Here is a 27472-nt window from a genome sequence, read left to right as displayed (position 1 = left end):
TGTCCTTTGTATGATATTGACTTTTAATTCTTCAGACACTTCTGGAGTCTATGTCCCACTGCCACATGGCAGAATGTTGGTCTCAAAAAGATGGGCCTTTGCTTTCCTTAGGGTTGGGGTAATTAAAAGAGCTTTGCAATTTCTCCAAGACAGTCCAATAAGTGACTGCATAAGTGAATGAATGAAACAGTGAGGGAAAGACGTTCTAGATTGGCTGTATGGCACTACAAAGAGATGTCCACGTTCTAAACGCTTGAGGGATTTTCAGAATTTCTTTGCACAAGTCATTCTTTTAAAAAATGTAGTGGTGCAGATGAGTAGAAATGTTAACTCTGAATTTTCCTTTGTTGGGCAAATCTGCACACTAAGAGTATGTCCTGTACCTTCTCCTTTGCTAAAAATTCTTCCCCTGCTCCTTCCATCTTTTAAAATCTGAAATCCAAATCAGAAAGGCTAGTAGTTGTTAGCTTTTGAAATACAAACAAACATAACCTAAATGAAGGAAATGCGTACTGTGCTGGCCTATCCTGCTAGGAGTAGGGTGTGAAATGTCCAATTTATGTCATTAATTCCAAGTTAAGACTTTAGGGCAGGAGGTGTCTGTCTGGGTGAATAGAGTGCTAGGGGACACTCCTCCAATGTTAAGTTGAGTCAGTTGGGGAGAAGAGGGTTTCTTCTGACAGGTTCTTTTTAAAGTAGGAAAAAGCCTCTCCTCCCCCAGTCCCCACCCCTGAAAAGTTTCTTTTAAAGTAAATTTTGCAGAAAGTCATCAAGTCTATATATCAGAGATAGCTCTATGAATAAATCCTGTCACACTTTAGTGAGCCCTTAGAGGTGAGAATTTAGATGTTATAAATAATGTTTGATATTACTTTTAACTAAGTGCATTTAGAGATCTGTTTTTTAAAGGTTTCTGATCATTCTTATGCTTTATCTTTATTTGACAAACAGGTCATAATAAACCTCTTTCAGATACAACATGAGCAGCTTCTGTCGCTTCCAATTAACTACCAGTCTCTCTGTGACACTGCCAAGGCATATGACCCTGGGAGAAACTTTGCGGATTTTATAAAGGCAAAAACTTCCCCTAAAGAGGATGTTCACCGTAAATCTATTTTTTGTGACAATTTAAAAATTGATGGGTAAGAATTAATGTGTTATTGAAATTAAGTAAAAGGGGCGTATTTACTGCCAAATTCAAGTCCAGTTGGAGTAGATTTATTCTCTTTGACAAGAGCTTCATACTCCGATCACTTTTCTCTCTCCTTACTGGAAGTAATACATGTGTTAGAAGGGATAAATTATAGATTGAAGGGATTTATTTTTCCTCAATTCAGGTAAAAACAAAGGCTTCCATTAATTATGGATTTTTTTCTAAATTTCAAAAACATTTCTAAGGGGGAAACTAAGAACCTTAGACGTAATGACTTTAGAGTTTCTGGAAAATGAATAGAAAAATTTGGATATAGTTTAGCTCATTGGACTTGCTAACTATTAAATTAGTCCTTATATGTTTAAACAATCATAATTGTATAGCTTAAAAAATTTTATATGGTACTTCTGTTGGTTCAATAAACACTTGTTGAGCACATTCTGCTTTCTTTATGCAGAGTACTACCTAAGTACTTTTCGATGTTCACAGTTGAGATAACTCATGCTTCCTGCCCTCAAAGCATGAATAAGATAGTACAACATTATGACTGTAGTGTACACTATTCCATAGAAAGTATATTAGAGGGGGCAGCTACGTGGCGCAGTGGATAAAGCACCAGCCTTGGATTCAGGAGGACCTGAGTTCAAATCTGGCCTCAGAGACTTGATACTTACAAGCTGTGTGACCCTGGGCAAGTTACTTAACCCTCATTGCCCAGCAAAAATCAACCAAACAAACAAATCAAAGTGTATTCGAGAATGGCAAAGCAACCTCTGTGTCAGGTCTAAGAAGGGAATAGAGAATTTTCATCAGGAAGGTAGCATGGAAGGCGAGCTCTTAAGAATGGCTAGTACTGTTCATCAGGGAGGAGGAGGAGGAAGGACATACCAGGAGAGGTCAGAGTATTGTTTAGGGGCAGAGGAAAGAGGTCAGAGAGTGATTTTGATTGACTGGATCATAGCACTTGGAGAGAGGAGAAACATGAGATAAAAGATGGGGTATCAGATTGTGATGGTGATGGAGTATTTTTGGATTTCTGTAGCACTTAAGCCATATTATACTCTTAAAGTGAGTTCACATTTGAAGTCATTCTTTGAAACTCAACAATATAAATACAGCATTATGATATTAATGTGCTTTTGAAATGTTGAATATAAAATAAATAATAGGATTTTTCCTCTATTGACATACTGTATTGTTTGTTGTTTTTCCAGAGGGCCACCCTTTTGCAGATCATGGTCAGTTGTTAACCAGTGTGGTGGAATGTGCAGCGATACAGAGAGTGCTGGAGGAAGCAGTGAAACAGCATCCATGGATTCTCCTTCTGCCAGTCCAGGTACATACATACATACATACATGCATGCATACATACATGCATACATGCATGCATATATACATACACAGAAACTGGTACTGTTGTTGGAGAGTTACACATACTGATAAGATTTTTAAATGAATTTTACTGATTTTCATTGATATTTTTGATCCCAAACTTCAGTTTTTGTCTAGTGCACTTATTCCTCTGCCTGAAATGTTTCTAAGATGTCCTTTCCACCTTTTCTCTGATGTCACAGTTTGTATATATGGGACTTTCCTAAGGAACTCCCAGATAGAAATCTGTACCCATGAGACTGAGGTGACATGCGATCCACATTGATGTTCTTCTACCTTTCCCCTCCCCTCCCCTTCCTTCCTGAGCCATCCCTGTCCTTTTAGGTTGGTTTTTGTGTTGCCTCTGTCAGTATCACTGGGGCCTTTCCCTTCTCTTTTTAGTCACTCTAAAACTCTGGGGGAATGCCAGTACTGTGTCCTCCTCTGGTCAGAAATGATGAAAAGTGCAGTGAGAAGAAGTAAAAGATCATTGTGCATAATAATAACAATGTTGTAATGATGATCAGGTATGAAAGACTTGGCTGCTCTGAGCAGTACAATGATCTGAGGCAGTGCAGAGCACTTATCATGAAAAACTGCTATCTACCTCCTGAGAGACAACTGATAACTGAGTGCAAAGTGAAGTATTATTTACTCACTTTATTTTTCTTGCTTTTATTTTATATATATATATAAAACTAATATGGAAATATTTTGCATGATTTCTCATGTGTAATTGATATCATATTGCTTCTATTCTCAATGGATGGGGAAGGGGATGGAAAGGAGAGAATTTGAATGTCACTTTTTTTAAAAAATGCTTAAAATAAATAAAAAATTTTAAAATATTTTTAAAAACAAAATCGCTGCACTGGGGAAGGATTATTTATTCTGGTATACAAAGCCTTTTAACTGATGGTGAGAAAAAAATTTCTGTCGATATTACAAATTTATACGTGTCTGAAAATTGAGTAGTGGGAAAAACAGATTAGATAACAATAATAAGTAGTTGTTTTCTCCTTTCCTAGAGATTAGTCTAGTCCTAGGGATACCTTAGAGAGGTGAACCCAGGGGAGTATTAACTGCACCTTTGCTATCAACAGACCTCAAGGAAGCTAAATCAATTCCAGCTTAGTCCCAGAACTTGGCTCCATTCTCGACCACATTGTTGAAGCCTTAATAAAGCTGGACTTTTTGGGGCTAGGTCCAAATCTCCAGTTTTGTCAAGCAAGGAGACCAGATCTCATGAATTGGATGATGGGAGGGTCGCAGTGAATCTAGGGACTAAGCATTTCATTATCTTAGTTACAGATTCTTCCTTGTCATTCTGCAGGTTTCCTCTATGAACCACCCCACCCCCAGCTCCTTTTCAGAATCAGTCAGTTTTGTATTTGAGATGGGTTTGTTAAAAAAACAACAACCCTCATCATTCAATTACAATAACTGTTATGTAGATAATACTTTCAGTTTTCCATAGTACTTTATATCTTCTATCCCAGTTGATCCTCACAACCATCTGTGAAGGATGTAGGTAGATGCTATTATTATCCACATTTTATAGATATGGAAACAAAGAAAGTTTAGATGATTTGTTTTAAGATCACACAGCAAGGAAGTAAAGTGGTATTGGAACTCAGGTCTTCCAGCCTCCCTTATAACAAAGAAGCATAGTTAAAGGCAAACAGGCTTATTGAACAGTATATTATTCTTTCTGCACCTGTAGTACACTGCCTCTCATCTTATGATAGGGAGCTATGTATCATCGTTATTCCTTTGGAATAACACATTGACCAGAATTTCTATATTTTAGTATTGTTTTCTTTTATGTTATCTGTGTGTGTGTGCGTGTGTGTGTGTATATTATTCTCTTTGTTCTGCTTACTTTGCCCTACTTCAGTTTATACAGATCTTGCTAAGTTTCTCTGGGGTTTTCATAGTACTCTATTCTTCTGATATAATAATAATTCATTATATTCATATATCATAGTTTTTTAAGCTATTTTCTGATTGATGGACATTCACCTTGTTTCTAATTTAATTATAGCACTTTTTAAAACAACATAACCTAAAAAAATCCAAAAAACAAAAGCATAACCTACTGTTAGTTTGAGAATTGTCTGTATTAAAGTCTGGGAGTAGAAGCAAATCTTTTATGTTGAAACTAGTAGAATATTGTAGCCTGTGAGAAGTTTGTGCGTGTCTTGCTCATGTGTGTTTATGCATACTTCAAGAACTTGTTTGATCAGTGTAACTTTTCTAGCTTAGTATGGTTTTTCTAGAGGTTCTTTGGCTAAAAAAATTCATCACTGTGCAACCAACCTAGTGATACACCCCCTGGTCTCTGGGCAGTTGACATGAGTCTATCCCCAGGCCTGCCTGTTTTGAAACACTGGTTTGACCTGCAAGAACCTCAATATGATGAAACACCAGAGTAGGCCTACCTTAGTAGAATGCTCATGTGTGTATACAACACTATTCCTCAATTATTTGAAAATAGTCATTGTTTCCTATCCCTCCCTTCACCTTCCCTGTTCCCTTATCTTCTCTCCTCCAGGCTAAACTCATCTGTCTATATTGTTCTCTCTCTCTTCTTCTCTTTCTCTCTATATACATATATTAATTACTGACATTTTAAATAGCCCATTTTACAGTCTGCAAACTGCCTTAGGTACATATAATGTCATTTGATCTTCACAATGTCTCTTTGATGTAGATGCTATAGGTAATATCCCAGTTTATAGCTGAGGAAATAGACTCAGAGGGGCTTCCTTGCCCATCACAACTAACTGGCCTTGTCAAAACTCAACTTCCTGGTCCCAAGTCTAGCGTGCTAGCCATTACATATCACACACACATATCTGTCTCTAAAATTCAACAAAAAATGTCTTTTATAAAATGAAATCCTTATTGTTGAAATGAAAAATATTTATAATTATATACACAAATAATTTTATTAGGTCTGTCTTCCTCTAGGGGCATCTAAACGAAGGTTTCCTAGGACACCATCAATGGGGACCATGTCTTCTGCTGAGGAGCTAAATGAAAGAGAACCACCTTCTCCTTCTGAGATTGGTACTGTACATTGTACTTTATTTGGCCCATTTTGTTAGCTAGATGAATTTAAAGCCACAGTGCATAGTGATAAATAAGACTTTTGAAATCTTAATGTGAAAATGGTGGTACTTTGGCTAATTATACCAAATTTCAACAAATATACCAAATATCAACAGCTCACATCTGCAAAGGTATTTTACACTTTACAGAAAGTTTTCTTAAGAGCATCCCTTTGACAAAAAGCCCAACCACTGGACCCCAGGATGCTTGTCTCTGGCTTGTTCAAAGGGTTAGTTCACCTGAAGGAAACAAGAAGAAAGCTTATGGAGGAGGGTAGAAGAGGGGGAAAGAGTTGGGGAGTGAGTGAACCTTAATATCATCAGAATTGGCTCAAAGAAGGACTAACATACATCCTCAAGTAGGTATAGTAATATATTTTTGCCCTGAGGGGTGGGGGGAGGGAGAAAAGGGTTGGGGAGGAAGAAGGGAAGGAAGAAAGGGCAGATTCGGGGAGAGAGCAGTAAAAAGCAAAACACTTTCAAGGAAGATGAAGATGTTCTGCATTACTGCACCAGTATGACATATTGAATTGCTTGATCTCATAGGGAGGGTTGAGGAGGGAGGGAGGAAGAAAAATTTAGAACACAGAATTAGCTCAGGGACCCTGATCTCATTGGACTAGGCACATGGAGGGAATAGCTTTCATACTCAATTGGGAGGAGCAATCTATTTAACCCTGCAGGAAAATAGGAGGGGAAGAGGACAAGGAAGGAAGGGTGAAAAAAGGGAGTGCAGAACCAGGGAGAGGATAGTCAGAAGTAAAACACCTCTGAAGAGGAATAGGTAAAAAGAAGATAGAGTAAATGTCATGGGAAGGGAGTGGGATGGAGGGAAATAGTTATGATGATTGATTATAATGGCAAAATGTATGGTACCTACTTTGCTGGGCTTTTATGAAGAAAATTCTCTGTCAAGCTTAAGGTACTATATAAAGGTTATGATTAACAGGATACTATCAGGAAAACCTGGAAAGACCTACATGAACTGAAGCAGAGTGAAATGTACTGTATACAAAATAACAGCAATAGTGGGGGATGATCTGCTGGGAAGCATGTGGTTATTTTCAGCAAGGCAATGATCCAATATAACCCTGAAAGACTTATGAAGATGGCAGCCCATCTGCAGAGAAAGAACTGATAGTATCTTAAAGCAGATGGAAACACATTAAAAAATTTTTTTTCATTTCCTCTTTGACAATTCTTTAATCTGAAGTTTTGGGTTTTTTGACTTTTCTCTCACAACTAGCTAATATGGGAATTTTTCCATGACTACTCATGTATAACTTATTTTGAATTGATTGATCTCTTGTGGGTGGGGGGGTGGGAATGGAGCGGGGAAGAGAAGTTGGAACACAAAGTTTTTTAAAAATTGATGTTAGGGGCAGCTAGGTGGCACAGTGCATAGAGCACTGGCCCTAGAGTCAGGAGTACCTGAGTTCAAATCCGGCCTCAGACACTTAACGCTTACTAGCTGTGTGACCCTGGGCAAGTCACTTAACCTCAATTGCCTCACTAAAGAAAAAAATTGATGTTAAAATTTTGTTTTTACATATATTTTGGAAAATAAAATTCTATTCAGAATAAAAAAAAAGAAAAAAAAGCATCTTTATTAGGTGTAGGTAGTGTTTGCATTGTCCAGTTTTAGAGGTGAGGAAACTTAAGGCTCAGTGAAATTGTGATTCACCCAGATGGTAAGTGATAGAGCTAGGTTTACTTATTCCAAGTCTTGGGGGCTTTTCATGACCATTATACACTGCCCTTCACCAGAAATGATGATTAAAAATAATGCAATGATTAGACCTCAAATGTGACTTGACAAATATATTAACCAAATAAACCCTAAGGATATTTCTTCATAAGTTGCATGATGTATGTGATAGAGACATAATGATAGACAGAAACTCTGTTTTCATCAAACTAATAATGCATAGACTTATGAGTTAAAGCAGTCGAATAGAGTGGAAATGGTTCAGAACTCTGTAACAATTTAGTGTGATTCCTGGTAGAGAAACTGCTACAGATATGAAAATTAGAGAACATTGAAGGAAAGCAGCCATCTTGGTGACTGAGTTTATTTCATATCTGTTCATTTGATTGAACACATTACATTACACTCCTGAGGACCAAATCTGCTTTGACATCAATATAAGAAAATTATTTTAGATGTTTCTAGAACATTAGGGGTTACTAGACATGGAAAGAACCTTAGAAATCATCTACTCAAATAATACGGAAACTAAGGCTTATAAAGGGGAAAGGGTCTTACAAAAAAGGACACAGTGGTAGGATTTAATCCTAGGTACTTTTGACTCCAAAATAACTTTATTTCTAGTGTCAAAAATTCATATCAGTAGGAAATGTCCTGCCCCCAAAATAAGTTAATGAGCCTTCCTAATTAGGCCTTTATTAGATCTTAGTTTTAATGATGATGATGACACCATGACCTTTGCTTGAAGGAGGTCAGCTTGCCTTTCCTAAGGATAAGAATAAACACATGCCTTGAATTGTGAAACAGAGAAGGAAAAGATGTACCACCATATTATAATTAAACTGAGAAGTAATGATTGGTATCCTCTTGGAAGGCCCAAGAGAATTAGGTGACAAAAGGACTACGCTCCTGATTCAAGATTTTAGTTTAGTTGATCTTATCTTAAAATCCTTAGGTAAGTGTGGTGATTAAAAAAGTTTTTGGAGGTTCAAATGCATCAGATGCTATTATAAACAAACTTATGATAGTGTAACTTTGTCTAAAGTATTGAAATTGGCAAGAGATTAAGATCATCAAAAAGTTCCTTAAGACCTATCATATGCTTTTTGACGAGTATTTGTTTTGGTTTTTTTTGTGGGGCAATGAGGGTTAAGTGACTTGCCCAGGGTAATGCAGCTAGTAAGTGTCAGGTGTATGAGGTCGGATTTGAACTCAGGTCCTCCTGAATCCAGGGCTGGTGCTTTATCTACTGCGCCACCTAGGTGCCCCCTTTTTGATGAGTATTTGAATAAATACTGCTTTAAAATCAACATAACTGTAGTTTAATGAATTATTTTAAAAAGCCTATGTAACTGGCCTCACATTGTAAAAATTAGAACTACCTTTGTAAATGTACTTATGGAGTTTAATTTTGTTGCTTGCTTTAATGTCTTCTATTGCCCGTCTAAATTAACCATGTTTTAATATTACCATCATTTTTAAAGATTAATTTTGGCCAATGAGCATATTTTAAAGTCAAATAAATAATATCTCCTTAAAATAATTGATTAATCATTTACTTTTTCTTTTCCTTCAAGCCTTAAGTGAACATCTAGCTGAAATTATTTCCCCTGGACCATTTAGAAATGTCATTAAATCAAAAGCTGCTGTAAGCCATAATTTTCGGAAACTAAGGACTCCCTCTAAATGCAAAGAATGCGACACCTTAGTTATATTCCAAGGGGCAGAGTGTATAGAGGTAAGAAAATAATACAATTTGTCGTTGCTTTTTAAAATAATTACTATTTTCCATATTCAGTACGCCATTAATAACTGAAGGACTAAATAGCTAAACTAAATAATCATCCAGAAACACTTTGATATTTAAGTGGGTCGGGTCCATTATGATCATTTCCCCCTTATCATTCTATGTGATTATTGTCTCTTATTTGTATTCCTCCCTCCTGAACTCTGGATACACAGCACAGGGGCTTTCGGGCTCTTCTCTCTGCTCTTGTTAACTTCCCTCCTTCTCAGGTAATGCCTGCCCTTGATGAGATCCTTTACTCACTAAATGCACATAATTCATTGAATTAGCATTTGCACCCCTTGATGCCTGATGTACATCTCTCCATTGCCCTTTTCATGATCCCTCAGAGAGTGGGTTGTTAATTCTTTATGTTATGGCTCTGCGGTAATATTGGGAAAACTCTGCTGTTAGGAAGATGAGCCTTTGTTTTAAGAAGGTGTTTGGAATCTTTTGTAATGCATTATTTCCCAAATCATTCCAAAATGCTAATTTCCTCATATTTATTTTTGTTGTTGTTCAGTCATCTCAGACATGTCTGACTCTTTGTGACCCTAATTTGAAGTTTTCTTGGCAAAGATACTGGAATAGTTTGCCATTTCCTTCTCCAGCTCATTTTACAGGTGATGAAAATGAGGCAGACAGAGTTAAGTGACTTTCCCAGGCTCACACAGCTAGGAAGTGTCTGAGGCCAGGTTTGAACTCAGGAAGGTGAGTCTTCCAGACTCCAGGCCTGGCACTCTATCCACTGTGCCACAGAAGTCAGGAGACTTCAACAGAGGGAAGAGGAGGCAAATTCAGGTTTCCAACATTTTTCCCATTTGACTTCCTGTTTAGTCAGTCAACAAGCATTTATGAAGCTCCTACTCTGTGCCAGGCATTGTGCTCAATATTGGCAATACAAAGAAAGGCAAAAGACAGCCCCTATGTGCAAGGAGCTCATAGTCCAATGGGGGTAGGGAGCAGTGAGTCAGCATGCAAGCAGTACAAGATCTCTACAGGACAAATCAGGGTGGTCTCAGAGGGAAGGCACAGAGATTGAGGAGGACTGGAAAAAATGTCCTGCAGAAGGTGGATCTTTAGCTGAGATCTGAAGGAAGCCAGAGGACCAGGAGGCAGAGATGAGGAGGGAGAGAGGTGGTTGATGGAGTGTCATGTGTGAGGAGCACAAAGGAGGCCAATGTCATAAGGTGGCAGAGTCAGGAAAGTGACTAAGGTGTAAGGGAAGAGGGGAGCACACTATGTAGTCCTTTAGGACTGAGGATTTTAGATTTGATTCTGGAGGAAATAGGGAGATGACATGGGCTTTAAGGTCACCTTGGTAGCTGATTGGAGCATAGGCTGGAAGGAGGGGAAACGAGTCAGGAAAACCAACCAGAAAGCTGTTGTAATACTCCAAGCATTAGGGGATGAAAACCTGCACCAAGGTGACAAAAGTGTCAGCATAGAGAAGGAGAGATGTTATGGAGGTTCTAATTGGATCTAGAGGTTTGAGAGTGAATACATGAGGTGAACACCTACCTTGTGGCCTGGGTGACTAGGAAGACAATAATAGGGAAGTTAGGAAAGTTGGTGAAGATTGAGGAAAATAACTAAATTCAGTTTTTACCATGTTTATAGTTGGTTTGGTTTTTTTGTTTGTTTTTTTTTAGTGAGGCAATTGGGGTTAAGTGACTTGACCAGGGTCACACAGCTAGTAAGTGTCAAGTGTCTGAGCTCAGATTTGAACTCAGGTCTTCCTGAATCCAGGGCTGGTGCTCTATCCACTGCGCCACCTAACTGCCCCCCATCTTTAAAGTTTTTACAGGCCATTCAGTTTGAGATTGTGTCTCCCACACATCCAGTTTAAAATGTCCAACCAGCATTTGGTGGTGTGAGATGAAAGTTGAGGAGAGACCCTGAGGCTAGATATATAGATTTAGAAGAAATCTTCACGGATAGTTAAATCCTTGGTGGATAATAAGGTTACCACAAAAGTATGGGAGGAAGAGAAGAGGATCCAGATCCAGGATGGAGCCTTGGGAGCACTCACAATTATGGGATGCAAGATGAACAATGATCCAGCAAAGGAGGTTGAGAAGGAATAGTTAGGTGATGGGCAAGCTACGAGAGAATAATGTCACAGAGAAGAGAAAATACCCAGGAATGAGACGATGGTTAATAGAGAGTGTCAAGTGTAGCAGAGAGGTCAAGGGAGAATATAACTGAGAGGACTACCAGGCTTGACAGTTAAGAGATGAGTGCTAACTTTGGAGAGAACACTTTTTAGACAAATCATGAGTTCAGAAGCTAGATTGCAAAGTACTGAGTAAATGAGAGAAAGGGGGAAAAAGCAGTGAGTGGTAGATAACTTTTTTAGGCAGCAGTACAAATAGTTCTTTTTCTCTTTTTGGGGATGTCTTTGAAATATAAACCTAGCAATGGTATTGCTGGATCAAAGGATATGCACAGTCAATTCAGCTTTTCAAGGCATTCTTTTTCTCAATGGCTTTTTGTATCTCTTTTACCATTTGGCCTAGTCTATTTTTAAGGTCTTATTCTCTCAGTGTGTGTGTGTGTGTGTGTGTGTGTGTGTGTGTGTGTGTGTGTGTCCTTTACCAAGCTATTGACTTTTTTTTCATGATTTTCTCGCATCACTCTCATTTCTCTTTCCATTTTTCCCTTTACCTCTCTTACTTTATTTTCAAAGTCCTTTTGAGCCATTCCATGGCCTGAGACCAATTCATATTTTTCTTGGGCTTTGGATGTAGGAACTTTGACTTTGTTATCTTCTTCTGAGTGTGTGTTTTGATCTTCCTTGTCATCATAGTAATTTTCTATGGTCAGAATTTTTCTGTTGTTTGTTCATTTTCCCAACCTATTTTTTGACTTTTAACTCTTTGTTAAAGTAGAGCTCTGCTTCCAGGGTGGAGGGCACAGTGTCCCAATCTTCAGGGGGTTTGTGCAGCTGTTTTCAGAAATACTTCTAGGAATCTATAAGTTTTCAGTTCTTCCAAGGTGATATGATCTAAGGAGAGGTGTATTTACTACTGTCCTGGCCAGTGCTTTGGTCTGCAAGAGACCACAAGCCTGCTTTTCTGCCCTGGAACTGTGATGAGGATCCTGCTCCACTATGGCTGCAGGCTCTGTTGTGCTAGTGCTCCTCCCTGCCCTAGGACTGCCCCCCAGGACCTGGATCAGAAAACTGGCAAAGCAACAGAGTCCTGCCTCAGTGCTAGGAAAGAGACCCCTGTAATCTACTTCTGGCCAGTTGTTCCAACCCCCTCCCATCTGTGGGCTAAGAGTTCCGGGAGCAGGCACTGCTGCTGCTGATTTGATAGCTCCCAAGGCCTGTTCCTGGTTTGTGGGGCTGCATCTGTGCTAGTATGCCCTACGTTCCACTTTCTGGAGGGGTCTTGGGGAGAGCTCAGTCAAGTCACTGCCTTTCCTCTGCCATCTTGGCCCTGTTTTGGGTTCCTGTCTTGCCTGCCCAAATGGCTTCACCTTGCCTTGGGACAGCCCGTATCTCCATTTTCATCTTCATCACTGACTCTGGCTTTGTGACCTTGAGTATATTACTTAGCCTCTCAGTAAATACTTGGAAAAAGCTCTTTCTGAGAAGGGGCTGTCCTGCTTCTCCAGGTAGGGTTTCCTCATTCCTTGGTCCACTTGTAAGAGTGGCAAATTTAAATGATTAAGTAACTTCACCATGTCTGCTCTTTGGATATTGATCTCACAGTTAATTTAATGTTTGTAAACCATTTAGCTTTTATTTCTCCACTTCTTAATATTTTGTATGACTCTTAATAAATCACCCTACAAAATTTCCTTTCCTATAGTGCTCCCTTGCTTGTCACAAAATGTGTTTGGAAACCTTAACCATTCAATGTGGACACCAGAGACTTCATGGCAAATTACATCTATTTGGTGGAGAATTTGCTCTGGCAGCTAAAAATGCCCCTGATGGCATCCCCTTCATCATTAAAAAATGTACTTCAGAAATTGAAAAACGAGCCTTGAATGTGAAGGTACATTCTAACTTTTTTTATTTAAAATTTTTTGTAAGCATTTAAAAGATTTTGTTTAGAGAAAACTGTCTACAAATATTATGTAACCAATACTCAGTTTTCTAAAATATAGTATCTTATATAGGTTTAAATCACTTAATATTTTCTGAAACGTCAATTTGAAACATTTATTTCCTGGTGAAATCATCATTGAAGTTATTGTACCAAAGGAGAAAAGGGGTTTTTTTGCTTACTCTTTTCCTCTCTTTTAAGGGCATCTACCGGATAAGTGGTGGTAAATCAAGAGTGGAGAAACTCTGCCAGTCCTTTGAAAATGGAAAAGATTTAGTAGAATTATCAGAACTCTGTGTTCATGATATCAGCAACGTTCTTAATTTATATCTTCGTAAGGTAAAGACTCTTGCCTTGAAATCTGCTTTAAATTGAAAACTGTCTTTGTTATGAAGGAAACTATTCTTTAATCATTCCTCACAATACCTATTTAGCCCTGCAATCACTTTCTGGTTCAGTGTATCGTCCACAGTATACAAAGTATCTTTGAGCACTTGAATTCATCAGCTCTGTTTATCAACTACAGGTAAGTGAAGAATAGGGAATTATAAGAGCCTCCACCAATTAGGAGTAAACGATTCCAGATTTCCTTGAAAACTTGGGGGGAAAATCCAGACCCGGAAGACCTGAAATCAGATTGTCACTGAATTATAATCAGAGGACCTGCAATCAGATTCTGCCTCTACTTCTTTCTCTGGCTGGGACCACAGCCAAATCATTTTACCTTTTTAGGCTTCAGTTTCTTCCTTAGCAAACTGAGGAGCTTGGACTAAATAATTTATAAGGTTCCTGATGCTTAGATGCAGCTGGCAGTGCAGTGGTTAGAGTGCCCAGGCTTGCCGACAGGAAGACCTCATTTGAATCCAGCCTCAGACACCTAGTTGTGAGACACTGGGCAAACCACTTCTGCACTTCCTGCCTCGGTTTCCTCAGCTGTAAGATGGGAAAAATAATTATACCACCTGCTGCCCAGAGTTGTTGTGAGGATCAAATGGGATCATATTTGTCAAAAGACTTTAGCACAGTGCCTGACACATAGTAGGTGCTCTATAAATGCTTATTCCCTCATTCCCCTTCCCAGATTCTTTGATCTCTGTGAAAAGCCAGGGCAAATCCCCAGAAGTTCAGTGAGGGAAGCTATACTGAATATTTGAAAGAGGAAGAACTGATACATTATCTCCAATACTTGGAGCATCAGAGAACCAGAATTCCACTGTCATTATTATCAAGGCAGAGTATCCACAGTACTCAAAATGCCTGTCAGGAGGTGTAGAAGAAAGTTTCATGGACAAGATAAATAGTGATGTTTTGAGGGGAGCTTTCTCTTTTGACTGGCTCCTGTGGAATTTGAGTTTGGTTTCTCAGTTGGCTAAGGAAGATGTGCCCCAGAGCTAGTTAGTTGCAGAGCCAGGACGTGTACCTGGATGCCCTAGCTCCCAGTGTATTCCATTCGTATTGCCATTGGAAAGGCGGTTCTCTCACCCTCATTCTTCAGCTTATATGTGGTAAGACACTCTCCTCTCCTCTTCCACTCCTTATACACCAGTAAGATAGAGTCATAAGCCAAAATGAGTAGATGAAGCTGCAGTGGATTTGTCCAGATCTTCTGGTCCTTCTTCTAGCTGCATATACCTCCAGTCTCCCATTGCTAGCCCAACTCTCATAGCCCTTTGCCCTTTTCAGAAAGCACTTAGCACATTCTCCCATATGTTATACTTCTTTGTGAAGCCATATTAGTTATTGCCTTGTCCCTTCCCAAGTCCTTTGAGTAGAGGAGAAGCTTGGAGAGATCAGAGCCTTATTTTTTCTCCCCTCAGCATCTAGCCCAGTGCTTTGCTAGTTACTTAGGTGTTTATAAAACACTCGTTGGATGAATTAGGGTTAAAGCAGAAGCTGGTCTAGTATTCTAAGGCTTTAATCTCTTTAAAGAAAAAAATGCTAGACTAAACAGGATATGACAAACAGGAAAACAATAGATAGTGTAATATGAAGGCTGGCATTCTTAATTCTTAATATAGGTTTTTTTTCCTTTTAGTTACCAGAACCCTTATTTTTGTTTCACCTTTATGATGAGTTTATTGGCCTTGCCAAAGAGAGCCAGAACGTAAATGAAGATTCAAAACAGACAAGCCCTGAAGTTGTGGGTGCTGAACTAAATAAAATCCTAAAGAAAATAAAATCTCTTCTTAAAAAACTTCCAGGACCAAACTATAATACTATTAAGTACCTCATAGGCCATCTTAACAGGTAAGAACTTTACCTTAAAGAATATCTCCTTTCTTGTGAATAGTAATGGGCAAATGTGGAGGTGGGTGTGGTGGTTTGTTTTGTCTTGTTTTAAGGTGGAATTGCCTTCAGTTCCTCCAGAGAAGTAGCCTGGAGCAGTAGAAATTGTCAAGGTAGATATGGATTTAGGGTCACCTTTTTTACATCTGATAACTTAAAAAACCTATTGCTTCCCCTCCTTCACTACAATCCCTACTGTTAATGTCTTGTGCTGGTGTATAGTTGGCACTGTGGAATCCTGATACCTGGGGAGGTGATAAAGAAGGATATTTGAATTCAGCTTCATCATGGCAAATCTTTCCCAACTTCCTAAGCCCAAAAGAAAGCCTAGCAGATTTAACAGCTTCCCTGCCCTGTTTTCCTCTCTAGGGTGGTTCAGAAGGCTGAAGAAAACAAGATGCCAGCCAGTAATCTGGGGATAATATTTGGACCCACGCTGATCAGGCCTCGGCAGACGAATGCTAAGGTTTCCCTTTCCTCTCTAGTGGACTGCATTCATCAGGCTCGATTTGTGGAGCTGCTTATAGCTTATTATGAGAAGATTTTTGATGTGTCCCTGCAACCACTCTCAGCTTCTCCTACCAATGAAATCCCCACCATGGAGCCCCAGAAGCCTGGGTCATGCCTTGCTTCAAAGGAAGTGAGTAGTGCCAGCCAGTGAATGTGCCTGAGCCTTGTGGAATTTGCATGAATGAATGTCAACTGTTGGACCCATTTCATCTGCAGTGTGCATTTACATTTTTCACCTATTTTAAAAAATTCTATTCCATTGACAGGGCATCCCACTTTCTCATAATGGGAGTATGATTTCAGAAACAGCTACATCCTCTGAAGGATTACATGACCATAAAAATGCACTAGAAGGAGCTGATTCATCTGCCATTGGTGAGTAGCTATTTACAAAACTCACTATGGCTGGATGGTAAGGTTCATGGTGGAGAGCAGCATATAAGAAGACGAAAAAGGTGGAAAGGAGGCAGGTGATTAACAGGAGCTCTTGTGGCCAGAAAAGGGATTCTGGAGTTCTTCCTAGAAGAAAGAGGGAGACTTTCATGTTTTTCGAGTAGGGGGCAGACATGGCCTTTTGAAGTTGTTGGTAGTCTTTGTCATTGTTAGTAGTAGTGATGATTGGTTATTGTTGGTACTAGTAGTAGTAACAATAGTAGGTAGTGGTGGTGGTGGTGGTGGTAGTAGTAGTAGGTAGTTAGGAGGAGTAGGGAAGTCTTGAATCTACTTGAGATCAGTGGATTAAATTCCATTTTTGTTAGGAATAAATGGGGAATAATATTTTTGGAGAGATTTCATTGTTCTTAGTGTAGTCATTGTCAATTATCTCTGTTGCCCTTTATTTCTTCCATATTCCAGTACCTGTTATAGGGATTTTGATAGTTCTCTAACCTTATTCTTCCTATCCTGTCTTCTCTTCCCTTTTTCCTAAAAGCTGTGACCCCTACTTGTAGATATTCTTTTCTTGGTGGTTTAAACAGCCAAGCACTGAAAGAATTAGGCTGATTCCTTAATAAGTAGTGTCTCAGCATCTTCACAGTTCTCTTCTCTTATTACTTCTGAAAAAGTCCCACATCGTTGCTAGGTACTGAAGCCCTTGAGCATTTTTACTGTTGCTATGCCTGGTTATTTTCTCTAATTAATACATATTTGTGATTAGAAATCTCCACTTCTGATCAGAAACTAGTCATCTAATCATTTCTATTTTAAGCAAAAAGAAGGGGAAAGAGCTAAATTCTATTAGAATTCAGTACAGCTAACCAGTGGGTTAAGTGAGTCAGTCTGGTTTCACTAAAGTATATTCTGCATCAAGTTTTTCATTAGAACAGAATGGTAATAAGAAAGCCTACAAGATTTTTTTCCAAGGAAATGAAACCTTAAAATATTTTTTTCCAGAAAAGGTAAATTTTGTCAGTAGTAGAGAGAGTAACAAATTCATTCTTTATACATATCTTCTGTGCTGGAATAATTTTATGAGATCTTTGTGAATCTGGCTTCTCCCTATAAGCATGATTAGATGTCTCTATAATTTAACATGTTCATATTTAGGGTGTGAAAATGGAAAATTAATGGCCAATTATTATTTCTTTCAGAAAATGCAATGTCTTCAGTTTTTTATGAGACTGAAACCTACCCCTTCAAGAATGAAGATCAATTTAAAGCTGACAGTCGTTCAGATGTAAAATGTCATCAAATAACCTTGAGATCACCAAGGATGAAGACCTCACTTAGACCTATGAGTCTGCCTATAGATCAGTTCCTTCCTGTAAACTTTTTAAATGAGAACAATTGCAAAAATATGGGCACTTTGAATTCAGACAAATTTGACAGGAATTCAACCACTGAAGAAATGTCTGAAATCAAATCTTTTCCTAACTCATCCTCTCCATTTTGCTGTTATGACCCCAAAACTTGGGACAAACAAGTTAGACAATATGATACAAATGCAAACACTGCCCTCATGACAGCATGTCCATTCAAGGAAAACAGAGAAGCAGAGAGTGGTGCTAGACGTGTTTTATCTCTCGCCTCTGATAACGCTTCCTCCAGTGCCATGCAGCTCAGCCAGCCAGACATGGTACCAGTGAAAGCGGTAAGAGTAATAACAGAAGGATGCTCTTTGGATTCTAATCCTCTTGCTGCTTTTAGGGCACGGAGAACTTTGCAGCCCCCACCAGGGACATTTTACATGCCACATCCCAACAATAAGGTAAAGGGAAATGAGGAAAGTTTTCCAGAAACTTGTACAGCAGCACCTGTTAGTGTCAATCAAGAAAAAACTGTGAATTTTGTTGTGAACTTGGATTCACCTGGACAGCGAGTAAATCAATCCAAAGCTAAATCTGAGGAACTTCATCCATCTGATGTGAAACCAGTGTGCCAGAGACTAAGACCAAAACGGATTCAGGACTTAGAGAAAAGAGAAGCACACTTTGTATAGGACAGCCAAATCTTGTGTTTTATTTTTATTTTTGGTTAAGAGAGAGGATAATGGGAATGTTGTAGGAGGAGTCTGTCCATAGTCGGGTAATAAGGAAAGATTGAGTATTTTCACTGGGACCAGTTTTGTGCCATATTTGAATAATTTTTATAGGCATCATTTTTTATGTTAGGCTACAAGGGTATTATGAACTAAAATGGAATTGACTTATTTTTTAGTTTATTAATTTTGTTTTTAAGAGCAAAAAGAAGCACAGTTTGTATAGGTCTGCCAAATCTTGTGTTTTAGTTTTATTTTTGGTTGAGAGGATAATAGGAATGTTGTAAGAGTCTATCCATAGTCAGGTAATAAAGAAACTTCATTGGGACCACTTTGTGTCATATTTGAATAATTTTAAAGGCATCATTTTAAAAGTTAGGCTGGAAGGGTATTATGAACTAAAATGAAGTGTTTTTTTTTAATATGAGAGTTTATTTAAATGTATCTTCAATAAAATGCAGTTATTGAGCTAATAGGTGCAATTGCAAAAGCTTCAGTTTCTGAAGTGGATCTTAAGTGCTTATTCATATGGAAAAAATAGTATTTCCTTATGCAAAGCTTAAAACTTCTTAGTATAAATTTTATAGTTTTAAAACAATTTGACAATTTAAATCCTTGTGCTTTTTTATATAAAAGCTTTGTTTTTTCAATCTGTGCAATTCCATGTTTTTCTCCCTAATAGATTATCTAATTAATGGCCAAATTGGCTTATCACTATATTGTATTTTTAAGCTTATGTTTCATTTGCTGCCAGTGTTTGTGTTGTCACTTTAATTGTACCAAGAAGATGCACTTAGCAAGCTGAAGAGGTGGAAAGGGTCGTGGAAGGTAGAAAATGACCAAGGTGAGGAAGCATAGACCCACATAACATACTAGCTTTTCCCAGGCATGGTTTCAGGAGGATCTTTTGGCAGGTAGGCTGGTAGAGGGGTAAAAGGGCCACCAAGATGAAGATGTGTTGTCTCTAGCTATTGAAGCTAAGTTCACTACTTTCTCCATGGCATATTCTCCCTGGTCTCTTCAGATGTTAGAGCACCAGCATTGACCTATTCGGATCGGGAGTGGTACTAGAATTCCCAGATGTTAGGGGTTTTTTTAAGTCAGTGAATCTCCTATTTATGTTTGCTGTGTTTTTCTTAAATTTCTCCAAATCTGATTATACAATATGGGTCAAAATAAACAGAATGTCCTCATATAGTATATGCATCTGATATACACCTTATAGATGTTTTTATGCAATCATGTTACAACTGCTAAACACAATAAACATTAACTTTTTAACCTATTTAAAGGGCTCATGAATTTTTATTAACCTATTTCAAGGACTATCACTTTTAACTGAGAGATTTGGGGGCTCATTGTTTTCACCATGTTTTGTGTTAAATATTTGGATTTCATGCCTTTCTGGAATGGGGAAGGGATGAGGAAGATTTTGTTTATAAAATTTTTTGTTAATTGGGATCTGATAATTCATCTCTGTTGGGAGATTCCAGATAGAAACTCCTGCCAGGGATATAGACTGGCAATTTATTTGTAGCTTATACAAAGAAGCTATATGACCTGTCCCATGATTGTGCTACTCTACTATGTATCAGAGAAGAGCTGAAATCCAAGTCATCATTGCTCTAAGACACTGATCCCTTTATCTCTTAGGCCACACTGACTTCTGATTTCAAATTCAAAGTTATTTTATTATTCTTATTAAATGGCCTGTAAAAACTAGACTAAATGAAGTCTAAGTGTTCTTGTATGCTATGGAATTTAATATTCCCTATGATGTAGAAAAGTAGAAAATAACATATTACATCTAGGCCCAAACAATGAAGAAGTCTGCCCATAGAACTACCTTTATAGTTTAAAAATGTATTTAGTCAGGGGGCAGCTAGGTGGTGCAGTATATAAAGTACTGGCCCTGGATTTAGGAGGACCTGAGTTCAAATCCAGCCTCAGACACTTGACACTTACTAGCTATGTGACCTTGGGCAAATCACTTAACCCTCATTGCCCCACCCCTAAAAGGGGGGGCAACTAGGTGGTGGGGGCAGCTAGGTGGCATAGTGGATAAAGCACTGGGCCTGGATTCAGGAGGACTTGAGTTCAAATCCAGCCACAGACATTTGACATTTACTAGCTTTTTGATCCTGGACAAGTCACTTAACCCTCATTTCCCTGCAAAAATAAATGAATGAATGAATGAATAAAAGAATGAATGTGAATAATAAATGTCAAGTAGATGTTGAGCCTCAACTAAGTGCTATAGTATGGATTTTGACTTTGCTCTGACAATTACTGCCTACCTAAATAACTCACTAGGACCCAGTTGTCATTCTGTAGTCTACCATTGTTTGGCCCACCAGTTTTATCTCTTTTGAAAAAAAAAATGTTGTGAACTACAACGTTAACAACCTTAGTAGAAAATTTAATGTAGGTTCCTTGCTCCTGTTTGTCATTTCCTGTAGCACAAGACCATTCCACTACAATCATATAACACAGCTTTTTCCATCATTCCTCAATTAATGGACATTCCTTTGATTCTCAATTCTTAGCCTCCACCAAGAGTTGCTATAAATATTTTTTGTACGATTTTTCCCCCTTTACTATTGTTAACTGTTTCCCTTCCATCCTATTCACTTCCCCATGATATTTATTCTATTATCCATCTTCTTTCATCCTATCACTCTTCAAAAAGGATTTGCTTCTGTCTGTCCCCTGTCCCACTCTGCCCTTCCTTCTTTTGCCCCTCTCTCTTTATCCCCTTCCCTTTCTATTTTCCTGCAGGGTTAGAGAGATTACTCCACCCAATACAATATCTAATTAAGACCATATTGTTCTTGCCTTGCATAGAAGTATCCATTTTTTAAGGTGCTACTACAGAGGCCAGTGTATAGAAGGCCATCCTGAGTCTCCATTGCATCCTACTTCCTGCTGCCAAGAAATGACAGTAATTAAGTGCTGTCATGAGGGAGCCTATTACTCAAGGCCAAAGGAGTTTTGTATATTGTTCAATTAAATCTCAAAATTACTGCCAGTGATATTGGTGGAATTGAAACAATTGAGGGAAAATCTGGTGTTCAGATTATCACTATTATAATATGTCTATCACATATTTATGTGGCAGTGCTTAATTAGAGAGCCAACACAGTCAAAAGCCTAGCGATTAAAAAGAAATCTATTTAGAATTGAGAGGGATACTTTAACTAGCTGCCCTGGAGAAACTGTTTTCTCAGTACTTCTTCAGAAACTTTCTCAGTCAAAAAGGCTGTAGGATTTGTTTTCTTTTTATCAGAGGGTAATACTGAGGTTTATTTTTACATATATGGAGATGTGCCTATATATGTGAGTAAATGTATGTGTGCATGGCAGGATATAATCTCACTTTTACTAGGTGATATTGCTATTCTTTGTCGGGGTCTACTTTTTTGTACTTCTATTATATAACCAAGAACTAGCTGTCACTGGCCTCAAAGCCTCCCTAAATCAGTGTTCTCCATGGCAAACCTGGAGAGAAAACAGATTTCTGGTACAAGAATTATACCAGAACCCCCCCTTTTTTTTTTCAAGCAACAAACATTTATTTTCCAGTTACATGTAAGGGTAGTTTTCAACATTAATTTTCATAAGATTTAGAATTCCAAATTTTTCTCCTTCCCTCCCTCCTTCCCTCCCCCCCTCCACAAGATCACAATCAGGTTATATATGTACAATCTACAAGTGTTCTTTTTTTCAGTTCTTTCTATAGGGGTGCATAGTAAGCTTCCTCATTAGTTCCTTGGGATTGTCTTGGATCATTGCATTGCTGAGTAGTTAAGTCATTCACAATTGCTTATTGAACAATACTGCTGTCACTACACACAGTGTCCTCCTAGCTCTGCTCATTTCACTATACATCAATGTTCATTAGTCTTTCCAGGTTTTTTGGGGATCATCCTGTTTGTCATTTCCTGTAGCACAAGACCATTCCACTACAATCATATAACACAGCTTTTTCCATCATTCCTCAGTTGATGGACAGTTCCTTGATTCTCAATTCTTAGCCTCCACCAAGAGTTGCTATAAATATTTGTTGTACAATTTTCCCCCTTTACTATTGTTAACTGTTTCCCTTCCATCCTATTCACTTCCCCATGATATTTATTCTATTATCCATCTTCTTTCATCCTATCACTCTTCAAAAGGGATTTGCTTCTGTCTGTCCCCTGCCCCACTCTGCCCTTCCTTCTTTTGCCCCTCTCTCTTTATCCCCCTTCCCCTCCTATTTTCCTGCAGGGTTAGAGAGATTGCTCCACCCAATTGAGTGTGTACCTTATTCCCTCCTGGAGCCAATTCTGATGAGTGTTAGGCTCATTTACTGCCCAGATTAAATAGATTACTCCACCCAGTTGGGTGTGTCTGTTAGTCCCTCCTTGAGGCAGCTCTGATGAGTTTAAGGTCTTTGAGCCTTTTCTGATAAGTGTAAAATTCATTTACTGCCCTGCTCCTCACGCATCTCTTCCCCCACTCCATAAGCCTTTTCCTGTTACTTTCATGTAAGAGTTCACTTCTGCTCTTCCCCCTCCCCCAGTGAATTCCCTTCACCCCTCAATTTAACCCTAAAGATGTCATCACTTAGCTAAGTGACACAGTGGGCAAAGCATCACCCCTGGACCCAGGGGGATCCCAGCCAAAACCCGGCCTCAGACACAAGACAGCCGCCCACTGTACGACCCCAGGTATGTCCCCCAGCTCCAATTTTTTATGGTTCTCTAGGGTCTTGTATTTGAAAGTCAAATTTGCCATTCAGCTCAGGTCTTTTCATGACAAATATCTGAAAGTCTTCTTTTTCATTAAAGTCCCATTTTTTCTGCTGAAAGATAATGCTGAGTTGTGCTGGATAGGTGATTCTTGGTGGTAATTCCATTTCCTTTGCCTTTTGGAATATCATATTCCATGCCCTCTGGTCCTTTAGTGTAGAAGCTGCTAGATCTTGTGCTATCCTGACTGGGGCTCCACAGTACTTGGATTCTTTCTTTTTGGCAGCTTGCAATATTTTCTCCTTGACCTGAGAGCTCTGGAATTTGGCTATAATATTCCTAGGAGTTTTCCTTTTGGGATCTCTTTCTGGAGGTGATCAGTGGATTCTTTCAATTTCTATTTTAGCTGCTTCTTCTAGAATTTCAGGGCAATTTTCCCTGAGAATATCTTGGAAGGTGGTGTCTAAGCTCTTTCCTTGATCATGGTTTTCAGGTAGACCAATAATTTTCAAATTATCTCTCCTCGACCTATTTTCCAGGTCAGCAGTTTTTCCCAGAAGATATTTCACATTGACCTCTATTTTTAAAAATTCATTTGGATTTGCTTTATTGTGTCTTGGTTTCTCATAAAGTCACTGGCTTCCATTTGTTCAATCCTAATTCTTAGGCAATTCTTTTCATCAGAGAGCTTTTGTGCCTCCTTTTCCATTTGGCCAATTTGACTTTTCAAGCTGTTGACTTTTTTCTCATGTCTTTCCTGCATCACCCTCATTTCTCTTTTCCATGTGTTTTCCTCTACCTCTCTAACTTTATCTTCAAAGTCCTTTTTGAGCACCTCTATGGCCTGAGACCAATTCATTTTTTTCTTGGAACCTTTAGCTATAGGGGCCCTGATGTTGACATCTTACTCTGAGGGTGCCCTTTGGTATTCCTTGTTACTGAAGAAACTCTATGGTCCTCACCTTTCTCTGTCATCTTATCTTGCCTTTCTTTTACTAGACTTTTAGCTGCTTAAAGTGGGGCACTATTTCCAGGCTGCAGTATCTCAAGCTTAAGAAGTCCCAGGTGGTATGATTTAAGGAGAATCAGATTCTTCACTCTCCAGGCCTGTTCCCTGGTCCTTAGATGACCCCAGACCAACTTGCTGATCAAGCAGCTTTGTGTGTTGTGGTTGTTAGCTCCGACAAGCCTTTGCCCCTCCCCCACCTGGGCCACTGCTACTCAAGCCTACCTCCTGGTTCTCAGCAGGGGTGTAAAATCCAAGTTCGGCCTTAGCACCAGCATAGACCCCTGTAGTCTCCCCCCTATCCAGGGCTCAGCCTACTCACCAGACTGTGAGCTTAGTTCCAGACAACACTGGTGCTTCAGCTGATTCAGAGGCTCTGGGGGGGGGGGGGGGTTCTGCTTTTCTGGTGAGGCCTTCCTGGGACTGGATCTGTGTCTGGGTGACTGTGGGGTTGGGCCTGACTCCTGTATCAGCACAGCAGCTCCCTCCTTCCGACCTTCCAAGCTGTTCTATACCAGAACCCTTTTAATCTTACCATCTTGAGTTTGAGAGACCCACAGGGTTTTTAATGATAATTTAGGTATTAAAAGTTCAACAACTAGAATGCTCATGTATCCCTTTATCTTGGTGTCCCTACCAAAAAAAAAGTTCTCTAGGAAGAGTTAAGAAGTTCCCATAGAATTGTATAGATAATGTAATCATGTCAAAACCAGGTGGAATCAGGAGAGAATTGAGCTATTTTCTTTGAAAACAAATACCCATTTTTACATGTATGCAGTATTTTGCAGACTCACCTTTACTTTGAAAATTTGAAGGAATCCTTAACATGTGCCCCCAAAATAGTTGATGGAGTATTCCACATCTGGGGGTATCTAGAATATCTACAACTATTTTTCCCAATTTTCACCCCAATTAAATAGTTATCTTTGCACCCTTTAAATCCCTAAATGACATCTACCCTTGTCTCTTAATTGGTCTTACAGATTCATGTCTTGTATTATACTTTTTATTCTGACTTACATCTATGCTACTGTTGTCTTTAATATATTGTAAATTCCCAAGGGTCACTGTGTAAATGTAATTTTCTAGGTGCCACCCAACACACCACACATTACAAGATACTTAATGAAACATCTTATTTGAACATGAGAAAATTTAAATGCAAAAAAAAATTGAAAGTAGGCTATAATAAAATAATAAAATTAAAAGGAGAAACCATGGTCAATTTAAAAACTTTTTGTAAAAAATCTATTTTGTATATTTGATGCTCAGATAATTTTTGTGAAATTCCAATAATTGAGCCAACTTTATAACAGGTAATTTGCTGTTGGAAAAATATTAGAAACCTTAATGACTAAGTTTTAAAAAATGAAGGAAAATATTCATTTGGTATCACGCTTGCATATTATTTGGAAATAACTAGAGATAAATGATTGTGTCCAAGTACAATTTATTGCTAACTTTGGAAAAAGTTGGGTCCCAGTTTTAAAAGGCACTCAAAAGATACAGTGCAATTCATAGATTTGAAGTGTATATTAGTTTCATGGACTAGCAACTCACAGACAGGCTAAGATATTAAAACAAACAAACAAAAACATGAAAGGACATGCCATGCTGGGCAAGGGTGGACAGCTATTTGTGATTATTATTGAATCTGTACACTGAGAAGAGTAAGACAGAATTGTTTGTTAAGTGAATAAAAAAAAAGAAAATCGAGGTCTTCTAAACATGTTGTATTATAGGGAAAGTGGTGAAAACTGACCTGCTCTAGCAGGATCCCAGAAAAAAATGTCTGTTATTTTTGACTCTTGACAATTTATAGAATTAAGTCTTTGAGCTCTTTGTAAGAATCTGACGGTTGACTGTATCAGATTGCTTGCTGTCTTGGGAAGGGTGGAGGGAGCGGAGGGAGGGAGGGAGGAAAATTTGGAACTAGAAATCTTATAAAAACAAATTTTGAAAATTATCTCTACATGTAACTAGAAAATAATAAAATACTTTTATGATTAAAAAAAGAATCTGATGGTTGAAATAGACAACTCATTGGCTATAAATACTTGATCTTTGCACTAGCAGCTGTGGGGAAAGCAAAGAATTACCCTTTCTGGACTATGGGCTCATGGATCTTGGTAAATAGAAAGGAAATCAGAGACCTTGCAGACCAACTCTCTAATTTTACAGTTGAGGAAACTTAAGGTCCAGGGAGGGTAAATGATTTGCCCAGGGTCACAAAGCTAGTATCTGAGGAAGGATTTTAACCCACTGCAAGTCTTTCCTTTAAAAGCAATATTGGTAAGCATTTAAAACCCCTAAACAGCATCCCACTTTGTCTCAGGATTCCATTAGTGATTTCTTTTTCCTAAAGAACCAATTTTTTTTTTTTGAGAGAGAGAGAAACAAGGGAATACATGAGAACCCTAGTCAATCTCTCAAACTCCAGGTGATTAAAAAGATGCTGAACCTGTTTATCCTGAATATGAATTCTCCTTCCCTCTTAAGCCCTGAGTACCTGTATGAGTCTGTTAAATGTGAAAAAAATGTCAAGGAAAAGTCTTCCCTCTTGTTTATGGAGTAAAAATGTAGGTCACTTATTATGCTCCAAGCAACAGTTGAGAAATCTGACAGCTATGGCTTGATGAGATGAAGCTAATGTCTGAGATTGGGAATTGTTTTGTTGATAAGGGTGAGTAGGGAAAAGGATCTGGGAAGTGGTTGGTGGAAGATGGGAGACAGCTGATAACCTTTTCAAAAGTTGCCTGCCCATCTCACTACATGGAAAATTTTGCGTTTTGTAAGTTGTTTTCTGTGATTATCCAGTCGTCCTATCAAATCACATTGAATTCAACAACTTATTGGTAGGTGAACCTATCTCAAATCTCTCCTCGTTCCAATCCATCCTCCATTCAGATGTCAGACTGATCTTTCTAAAGTACAGATCTGACCATGTCACCTCATCTATTCAGTAAACTCCAGTGGCTCCCTATCATTTCCAGGTTTCTGTGATTTTTGTCCAGTCATTTCAGTAATGTCCAACTGTTTGCGACTCCATTTGGGGTTTTCTTGGCAGAGATGCTGGAGTAGTTTGCCATTTGCTTCTCCAGCTTATTATACAGATGAGGAGCTGAGGTAAAGAGGGTTAAGTGATTTGCCCAGGGTCACATAGCTTATAAGTGTCTGAGGCCAGATTTCAGTTCAGCTGCCCATCACTTCCAGGATCACCTCCATGATCAAATAAAAAATCCTCCATTTGGAATTCAAAGCCTGTGCATGTCCTA

The 27472-nt window shown here is 38.6% G+C and overlaps 1 protein-coding gene across 5 annotated transcripts in view; it reads left to right on the top strand.

Moving 5' to 3' along the window:
• LOC122725362 (rho GTPase-activating protein 29-like) overlaps window positions 1-19723 on the top strand; it is a 77703-nt gene extending 57980 nt beyond the window's left edge. For all 5 annotated transcript variants that reach the window (XM_043962440.1, XM_043962439.1, XM_043962442.1 and 2 more), the window contains 10 exons: window positions 952-1142; window positions 2368-2489; window positions 5498-5596; window positions 8923-9083; window positions 12950-13138; window positions 13391-13528; window positions 15225-15436; window positions 15845-16115; window positions 16252-16360; window positions 17575-19723. In XM_043962440.1, the coding sequence (XP_043818375.1) occupies window positions 952-1142; window positions 2368-2489; window positions 5498-5596; window positions 8923-9083; window positions 12950-13138; window positions 13391-13528; window positions 15225-15436; window positions 15845-16115; window positions 16252-16360; window positions 17575-18422 (2340 nt within the window). In that variant the 3' untranslated portion in view covers window positions 18423-19723. The remainder of the gene's footprint in view (window positions 1-951; window positions 1143-2367; window positions 2490-5497; window positions 5597-8922; window positions 9084-12949; window positions 13139-13390; window positions 13529-15224; window positions 15437-15844; window positions 16116-16251; window positions 16361-17574) is intronic.
• Window positions 19724-27472: the final 7749 nt, after the last annotated feature.

The sequence above is a fragment of the Dromiciops gliroides genome, chromosome 4 (assembly GCF_019393635.1).
Source record: "Dromiciops gliroides isolate mDroGli1 chromosome 4, mDroGli1.pri, whole genome shotgun sequence".
Taxonomy (NCBI): domain Eukaryota; kingdom Metazoa; phylum Chordata; class Mammalia; order Microbiotheria; family Microbiotheriidae; genus Dromiciops; species Dromiciops gliroides.
Note: the sequence above shows the minus strand (reverse complement) of the source record. Positions and strands in the feature narration are given on the sequence as shown.